Source organism: Egretta garzetta, unplaced genomic scaffold (genome assembly GCF_000687185.1).
Source record: "Egretta garzetta isolate BGI_Z169 unplaced genomic scaffold, ASM68718v1 scaffold424, whole genome shotgun sequence".
In the NCBI taxonomy this organism is placed as follows: domain Eukaryota; kingdom Metazoa; phylum Chordata; class Aves; order Pelecaniformes; family Ardeidae; genus Egretta; species Egretta garzetta.
In genome coordinates, this window is record NW_009259489.1 from 896465 (window position 1) to 906302 (window position 9838).

General features: G+C 36.7%; 1 protein-coding gene across 3 annotated transcripts in view; it reads right to left on the reverse strand.

Moving 5' to 3' along the window:
• The window catches only part of POC5 (POC5 centriolar protein), a 23716-nt gene extending 16883 nt beyond the window's left edge, over nucleotides 1-6833 (reverse strand). For all 3 annotated transcript variants that reach the window (XM_035892817.1, XM_035892816.1, XM_035892815.1), the window contains exons 1-2: nucleotides 6738-6833; nucleotides 2986-3133 (exon numbers count right to left, since the gene is read on the reverse strand). In XM_035892817.1, coding sequence (XP_035748710.1) covers nucleotides 2986-3133; nucleotides 6738-6821 — 232 coding nt within the window. In that variant the 5' untranslated portion in view covers nucleotides 6822-6833. The remainder of the gene's footprint in view (nucleotides 1-2985; nucleotides 3134-6737) is intronic.
• Between the last annotated feature and the right edge of the window lie 3005 nt (nucleotides 6834-9838).

A 9838-nucleotide genomic window follows, 5' to 3' on the forward strand; every position in this document is an offset into this window, starting at 1 on the left:
ATGCAGTATACAAACTGAGCAACCAGCAAAATGAACTTTCAACATAGCAATGGGCTGGAGCTGGCTTTAACCCACACAGTCCTTCCTGGCAATGGGGGACGCCCAGTGTCATGACGGTTAGTGTACAGAGACCAGCAGCAAAGAATCACGTTTGTACTATGATCTAACTGTTTATCATAATTACTCTACCATGCTGTGACTGTTCACCGAGTCCTGCTCAGATTTGACTAACACACAGCTCATGCTAAGGTCTGGTCTATCCTGAGATTAGTGCCACTAGGTCAAGGCAAGAGCAGCATGTAGGCAGGATATGATGGACAGAAGGCCGACAGGTCATTATTGCAGCTGTTACCACCTGCAGCTTGCCGTCTCCAGCAGCCATAATCCTTGCATGTTGATTGACTGGCAGTCCCTTCAGAATCCACTAATTTACAGAAATAGTATAGACCAAACTTCCAAGCTGGAAGGTATAAATAGGTCAGCTTACCAAAAAGGTTTTGAAACTTATCCAACAGCAGCCACACTGCTGAGGCTTTCATGTTTCTTGGTGTAATACTGGGGAGGCCTGCATGGTGATGGAGGAAGAAGGATGAGCAGTGTCTCTGTCAGTTAGGCAACTATTTTGCTAATAGGGGTGTGAGATACAAGTTGCGAGTTATGAACTGGAGAACTTGTAGTTAGAAACCTCATGAATTAAGGGATGAATCAGTGAATTCACATGTCTAGTACATGTCTAGTATATTAGTCAATTCACTAGCATGTACAAGACAAGAGCTCTTGTTTGATGTGTTTGTCTTCTTTCCTATGGAGCTCGGGAAATAAAGTTTAATTTACAGAGTATACCGGCCTGTAAATTTGAGAGATCCAAATGGACCATGACGTGTACTTGCATTGCAATTTCAGTCTATTGCTCTATTACTCTGCTAAACCAAGATCCCATGTAAGAGCAAATATCTTCAGACAAGTAAATTGGTATTAGAAGAGTAAACCTTCCTTGTGTGCAGTATCTAAAGGAACCTGGTCAGAGAGTATTGGACTCTTGACAGTAGCCACAGAATGTTCTTTGGCTTTGGAAATCACAGATAGTTTAAACGTTACCTTTAGTTGAATCTATCAGACTGCAATTTTAGGTACCTCAACCTGATATAACAGGTGAGGATGTTTTGTTCCCCCTATCAAAACATTTTGTATCATCATTTTTTAAACCCCAAGCAATGGCTCTCATTGTGGGAGTTGCAGGCGTATGTCTTAGTATGGTGGAATTTTTTCTACAATGTTTGACAGTTCAAAAATAATTGCCATTGTACAAAATACCAGCAGCTTCTACTGATCTTATTTCTTATGCAACTTGGTACAACTCCTACACAGGACATAACTACACTGGATCAAGTTAATAACCTTCAATATGTAAAAATAAAAATGCAAATCCTACACTTGAAACTTGCCTGTTGTCAGAAGTTTTTCTAACATTATTCACATTCTAATTCCAGATCTACTTCCCTTACAGAATATTCTCTCTCTCTAAATCTCCATTCTCATGTTTTCAATGAACCCCAAATCATGCCTTCTGTATTTCCTATTGCAGTCTGATATTCAGAACAACCATACGAATTCTGCATAGGGAAGAGTTATGGGTATGATGCCCTTAAGGACAAAGATTCTCCAGTAGTTTATAAAAATGATAAAACATTTCTCTTTATGTCATACTGGAAAGCAAGTTATTGGCTTGGGTGTCTGAACATACCTAAACTCCACTGCACAAACTCATTGTGGAAGGATACAGAGCACAACCAGTACTAGCACCCTCACTTTAATCACATTCATTATTTTAAGAACCTTTTTCTAGATAATTATTTCTTATACTGTATTAACGAGTTAACTAAATGGTAACTGAAAGCTTACTAAGACTGCTTTATATTCCAGTGAAAACAACATACGATTTAAGAAGACAGATTTATTTTCACTCGTGGTTGTTTTTCTAATATGAACTTTCAGTGTCTGTATTGCCCTTGGAATTGCACTGGTAAATTCCTGTTAGCAAAGAGTTATTTACCTCTGACCAGCATGGCCAAGAGTTCTTGCATACGTTAGCCATGAACAACATTTACTCCAAGATGACAATTAGCACCAGATTTACACAGCATTTCAAGGCTACTTAGTCTGTAGTAGTATCTACACATTTTACACCTCATGTTCCTCTAAATAGTAGAGATAAACCCATCCTCAAGGGTCACAAAAAGCGAAGAGAAAATTGTGGGTAAATATTTTTATCATTAAATAATATGATACAGAATAGAAGTTAGCTTAAAGTAAGTTCTTCCTGATTAAGCTAAACTCCCTAGCAAAGAAATAATGCAGGTATGATTGCTTACTGTTTCTTCTGAAGCAAAATTAACAGAGCTTCCTCAATCTAAACACTAGTGACAAAAGCAAACAACATATAACCATAAATACCAGTGTTACTAATGCATCACAAGACACTAAGTTTATACAGTCCTAAATACCAAGCAATAAAGTAAAACTAGAAAAAAGCGTTTGAACTAAAAGAGCAAGAATAACATTCATGTAGTGGCATGATTAGTCATTACGCAAAGCCCTTTTAGGTAACACTTATTTCCAAATAATCATATTTTAAATACTCATCTATCATGGCGGCATAGGTCTAAGCAAAACCAGCTGTGACCTGTCAAATTTTGATGAAGTATACTGTTAAGTAAGGGCACCCCTTTTTGTGTTATTACATCAACCACTTTAAACATCTGCGTCACAAAATACAGAGAACTGTCAGCACATCAATACTACCATCTGAAAGCAGTCAAAGAGAACCCTTCAGTGAATATGTCTTCCTAAATTTCGTGTTATGCAGAATGTAAATGCACTATGTATGAGCTACACATTTTTCAAACACAAGCTATTAGAAACCTCAAGTCAAAAAAGTTAGATCATTGTTCTTGCAATCTCAATGCATAGCTTTGGACATACTACCTGGAGTCTTATGGTGAATGGCGTCATCTGTTACACTTGAAAATCTGTCACCTGCTCTCAGTTCTGAAGCAGGTTCTGACCACTTGAAGACACGCTGTTCAAACTTTGGAGTCACTACAGCATAACGAAGCAGCTCTTCATATTCATCCTGTCACAAAGTGATGATGAATAATTATACAACTACAATTACATTTTTAAAACCTCGATATATGTACGAAGGAGTGGAAATGGTTTCTGATCATTTTTGAGAGGTTTATTATTATTATTATTAATATGGTGAAAACAAAGAGAATTTCCACTGAAGCTGCAAAAGCAAGCTGTTTTCCTACCATGTTGTAAGAATTTATCTTTCTCTTCTCTCATTTTCTCGTTCATTCCAATTACAATTAGATGCACTGCAATAGTTACACAGAAAGACTTTGCTACATGCCAGAACTGGATACTATAATAGGCACCTTAAGCGAAAACATGATCTAAAAATAAAAGTTCCAGATCATGTAAGCCATTAATCACCCAATACTATTTCTAAGCATTACTATTACTGCAAAGAAAAATATGAATTTTTATAGCTATGACAAAGATGCTACTGAACATAGCCACATTTCACATTCCGTAACATTATTATTTCTTTGGTGGGAGCTCTAAAGCCAATCATCAAAAGACATTTGATTATCCAGTATTTTCTTTAGATTAGATATAGTTATTCTCAGCTTGTATTATGCAATTTTTAATTACATAGGTATAGGGAATGTGTACATATAACCAATACAAAAGCTTTCCTGTTAAAAAGTTATAAACCAATCTAACTGGTATGTGGCATTATACTATGTACCAAAGTAAGCCAATTAACATTTTTTTTTTAAATCTTCTAGCTAAAAACATTTTCAGAATGAAAGTATTTAAGTTCAGTGTGAAACTGTGAGCAATCTGTATCATATCTTAAACATACAATCCAGTAATTAATTAAAAAAGTCACAGTAGCAGTTAAATGCTGAAACCTATCAAAGCCACTAATTAAACATTTGGGAAAAAATGCCAGTTGGAAAGGACTAAACCAGGCCACTAGCAGTCTTTTTTTCCTTTGCTTAATACTATCATACTAATTCTGTTTAGTATCCTAATGAGGTTAAACCTCAGAAACCAATTGCAAATTGAAAAATTATTTTCCTCTTCAAGTTGGGGAAAGTTAGAGCAGAAACAATCAGTTACAGGTACCAATTACATGTAATGTGTTTTCGAATCTACCAGCTGAAAAGGAAAATTTTTTAAAACTTTCAGTGTAACCCTTACATAAACAGCAAACATTCTAAGAAGCTAGGTTTTGGTATATTTTAGCTGAATTCTAGTTTCCTTTCAAATTTCCATTTCACATCTTCTAGCCTAAAACGTTAAAATTAAAAGGCTATATAGCTTCACATACATTCATTTAACTACAAATACATAATGTATCTTTTTGATAAACAAAAGGAAGTATCACATTCCACTTAAAAGGTGTAGTTCGTTGCAAATTAACAAGTTATCAATTTTCCCATATCCATATTTTTTTAAAGAAATACAGTTTAGATTTTATCAGATGTCAGAAGAAGAAAACAGGTATCTTCAGGTGAATTATTCAACCGGGAATTACATGGAACTGTATAAAATTCCCTTCAGCAAAATTTCAGCAGAGTAAAAAAGCCAGTGTATTAGTCTTTAACATAACTCATCTAAATTATTGTGCAGAAGACTTTGCAACTCTGTATTCTTCGAAGGGATTGTGTGGCCAAACAATTTAAAACTAATTCTTCCCCCCAAACAAGTTGGTTTTCAGTCAGAGATGATCCAGCTGCTTCCATGATTACCTTACCCAATTCAAGGGTCATAGTAGGTAAGATGTCAGGTGTAAGTAGGTGGCTCATTTTGAGTCACCCAATTTAATCACTAGCACACAGTCTGTCTTACTGTGGACATCCTGAGCCCTCAAAATATACATATCAAGTTACGGCAGGAAATTTATCTAGTCTCAAGTTCTAACACTCTTATTAAAACCCAAAGAATCCACTATGCATAAGAATACACACACTCTTATGCACCAACAGAAAGTGTCAATAGACAGCACCCAGTGAAAAAACTAGAAAGAAATGGTTATCAATTACAACATTACAACACTGTTGGAATGAAGTTGAAAACAAATATAAAAAACCATACAGTATCCCAATTATAACCAGGAACTTTGACACAAAAAAATAATTCAGGAGACTACAATAAGAACATATTAAGACAGAAATGGAAACATTAAATGTATTGTATCAATCTTAAATATTCCATAACAAGGACGCTGCAATTGGAATGCAATACTGACCAATAAATTTCAAACAAAACATAATGAAATAAAATTAACAATATGTTTTTAGTTTACTTACTACCTTTGTTCCACTTTAAACAAAACTTTCAAGCTTTTCTGTCAACTACAAAAAAAATCTGTTAGAGCATAAAACTACAGGAATATAGTTCTAAGGCCTGAAGGTCAGAAGATGATCATCTAATGCATACTGGCTTGGTTTTGTAGAAGTAAATAAATTAGTGTTGCAAAGAGTAAAGAGCACAAGAGCATTCAGAGGTTTGGGGTTTTTTTCTTCTTAAAGCAATATAAAAATCTACAGATGCTGCATAGAATATGTCCTTAGGATTGCAGTCAAGGCTACTAAAAAACTTTAAAAGAATAGATTGAACGGACAAAGTCTTGCAGAACTCAATTATAAGTAAATAGAAATTTTCTAAAAGCCAGCAGATTCTTTTTATAAGGAAAATTCTGGTCTTTCAAAATTTGTCATGCAATGCGTTCATCTTGTTTTCCAACTACAAAAGGCACTGGAAACACATATTTATTACTATTGCTGAACAAAGATTAAGAAAACTTATCCATGAGATATGACCACAAGTTGAGAAGCATATGAATTGCCCATGAACAGGTAGTTTAAAAGGGACAAAGTCCATCCACATGAAACAAAACCCCCCTTAAACAATGCTTCTGCTATACATTCCCATTCCACCAGGTGGCAAAAGTGGAAATGCATTTCTACAGGGCAACTAGCATAACACCCACTACTCAAATAGGAATAACCAGTTGTTAAAGGATGAAAATCTGCTGCTTTCAAAAGAATGGGACAAAGACTTTATCCAGTATCTCTGCATCCTCACAAAAGAATGCTGAGCACAGAAAAGGAAAAACCCCCACCATTATAGTTCCAGCATATCTTGGTATATTTGATGCAGAAAAAACAAAAATCATTTCCTTAACTCAGCCACAATCCTACTTCAAGAGAAATAAATCCATTAAAAAAAATTCAGTTCTTAGAACATCATGTAAGAAGCCTAACACAGTTACACTTCATTCCTCAGAAATAATGGGTTTCTACCCTACCGTGTCAAATTTATGCTTCTTGGTAAGACTTAACACACATAAAAAATAACACCAGAAAACAAAGGTAAGAAAACTGTACTATTTTACTTGTAGCTGTCATTGATCAACCTCTTAAGTTTAGATAAGAATTTTCAGATAAATTGAAATTTCTTGTGAAAGGGAATCCAAGTGAAGATATTCTAATCTCAGATGTTTTTGTCTAATTTGCTTATTTTCACTAACATTTTTATTATTTTCCTATATGTGTAAAACATAGAAAAGATGCAAGTTTTGTTAGATTTCCTCACAATTGTCCTTTGACAAATAAAATGCCATGACAGTGAACCAAATGAGGTTGCCTCTTTCCTACCTGAAGATCTGAAGAAACAGAACTGCCCCGAACAGAGTCTTTTGGCAAAACTGGACTTGTGCTTTTCTCCTCATCTGATGACATTCTGCACAAAGTTAGTCTATAAAACAGTAGAAGCTGAACTTCATTTTTAAGTTCCAACATGTTTACTATATGTTCACCAACATTTTCCCCAGAAACAGAGACTATGCTGTAGAAAGTACATCAACACCCACTCAGTGGGCTAAACTGATCGTATAGTCTCATTATATAATGCTGGGTAAGAAACTGCCTGATCCAAACCACACTCAAAATCGCAAAAAGACTTCCATTGACTTTAAAAGAAAACAACAGAAGCAAAGCAACAAGATACAAGTTTTCTCTTATTTTACATTGACTGAATTTTAATGCCTAATGCTTCACGACATAAACCACAAAATTTTACATCAATGGTAACTAAAATACATTGCTGGAGGAAAAAAAAGAAACAAATATACCAATAACAACAGAAGCCTTAATTTACAGGTACATTCCTGTGTCAATCATTCCTTCTTATTCACACTGTATTGTGTGGGAACTTAATTCCTATAGAGTGACACAGGAATGACTAAGCTACACTGCGATTTTCTCCCCCCTGAACTACCTCAACCACAGCCCAAGCTGAGATGATGCCCTGAACACTCCAGTTCAATACCCCTGAAGCCTTCACTGCTAAGTCTCCCTCCACTTTTTCGACTCTTCTTGCCTTACAGGCCCAGGAAGATGAACAGATATAGAAGGACAGGTAATGTCAGTCATTCCAGCAGTTTCTAAGCAAGATAGTGAGGTTTTCTTTGAACAATTGGGAAGCAGGCAATGTTGCAGAACTGACAAGAAACTTGAAGACTTTCTGAAAGATATATGTACCTTTTAATCCACTGCAGCCTTGAGTAAGTCCTTCAGTGAACAACTGAAGCCCTTGCAATAAAACTTGATAGGATATAGGGAAAAGAACTCTAAAGGATTTGGGTATAATGAAAGGAGTTACATAATGAGTGGGAACTGAGTATTAAGAAAGGTGAATTTGTTATTGAATGAATGGCAGAGTGATATACTTGCCTGATGCATGTGAAAAACTGATGATAGATACATTGAGCAGGGAGTTGTCAGCAGAGTAAGCACAGCAAGATGACCACCAACAATAACCAGACAAACTGACTGCTTGTACAATGTCGCAAACAATCACGCAAAGAAAATTTACTTTTAAAGAGATCTTTAAAACTGTCAATTATTACATCTCTGGTTTTTTTTAAACAGATGCATTTCCTGACAGAAATGCACTCTCCCTTCCTTTAGTCAATAAATTCTTTTAATAGCAAAAAAATACTTCTTCAGCAAACTTAAAAAGTCAACTTCAACTCCATATGCCTTCCCACTCGTAGTTTCTCAAATTGTAGGTCCCAAGCACCTTAAAAGTCCTGGAGTATTCAAACACGTGGGCATGTGGGCATTAGGGAGGATGACAAAGGACCAACCACCTAGCACTTACAGGAATTATAGGTGTATTTGCAACCAGAGATTACAAATACTGTTCTTTTTCCTTCTCAGTCCACTGAGATCTAAGCTACTGTCAGTTCTTCTGAGAAACAGGAGGGCAAATGAAGTTTCACATGAATGAACACAGATGAGTCCAGGGAAGTGGAAGAGAAAGGTTTCTTCCAAAAAGTTTGTTCAATAACTTAAGACCACTGTCCTGACTTCTGTTTTCAGTTTTCTCAGATCATGCCCTTGACATCCAGTCTAGTACATCTAGTCCTCTGCTTGTCACCTCAAGATTGTCACCTCAAGATTGTCACCTCAAGATTGTCACCTCAAGATTGTCACCTCAAGATTGTCACCTCAAGATTAGTGTGTTTGCCTCCTCTTCCCACCCATTTTCTTCATACCTGTGGACTAGTCCTCCACTGTGTTTGTCCATCTGGTCTCCGCCGGACTGCCTTTACTGACTTGAATGCTGCTTTAGATTCCACTGACAGGTTACTACTTGAAGTCCAAGCCTTACCCACATGTCCATGTTTTGCCTGTCTGTACCTCTAATGTTTGTGTCTCGAGTCTAACCTTGCATTTTGATTATTGCAACATTCCAGTGAAAATCCCAGTAAACCTAAAATTCTAGAAATCTGCTTATGTACAGAACAACAGATTGGACTACTATGATAAACTAAAATAAATACACTTCTTTTAAGCTGATGTTTACAGACATCATTGCCACATTGTGCTAAGAGTAACTTGTGTATTTTGATTTCAGTGAACAAGCACCAAGTTCAAGAAAATAGTGGATAAGTTTGTAAAAGTGCAACCAAGGGATATTTAAGCAAGATGCCATCTCTGGGTCAACAAGTTGACTTGCTTCAAATCACTATATGGTGACAGACAAGCACGAGGAGCACCTTCATGCTTACCATGCTCTTCTAATCTTCCCTGAGCACCTGCCAAAAACATGTCTGACTTCATTAAAGAGAAGATCCATGTTAACAGAAGTATTCTCTTCCAAACCATAAGTGTACAACTACAGTGCTAAGAAAGCTACTTCCAGAAACAGGATGCAACTATAAAGATCTTTGTTCTGACTCACGATGGCTGCTCTCATCCTTAGTTTTGAATTGCTTGAGCTGTGCTCAGGATTTTGTGCTTTTGGGCTTGTTTTGGGCAAAAAGTTATGCTTTCCAAATAATTTAATGTTGCATTGAGATCAGAGGACTCAACACCTGGGAAAGAGAACTACTCCATCTCCCAGTATAGGCGCATGTTCCTTCCCTTTAACTGTATCCCCTTGCAAAGCAGCACTGCGCAAGACCACGTTTCTAAGCTTCTCACTACAGCATCTCTGCAACCACCCCTGACGCCTGCAAGCCTCCAGCATTACAGCGACCACCGCTCTCACGTCAACTAGCAACAATAAGGAGAAGCCGCAGGGTGTCACACAGACACCTGGAAGGCACGGCCGGGTAGGCACACGGGTGGACAGGCAGGAAGGAGCACAATTCCCTTTGTGAACAAGAGATTTTTTTTTTTCCTTTTAAAAAAAAAAACACAGGGCCTTTAAAGCAAACAGCTCAAGCACCCGGGGGCAAGGGGTGCCC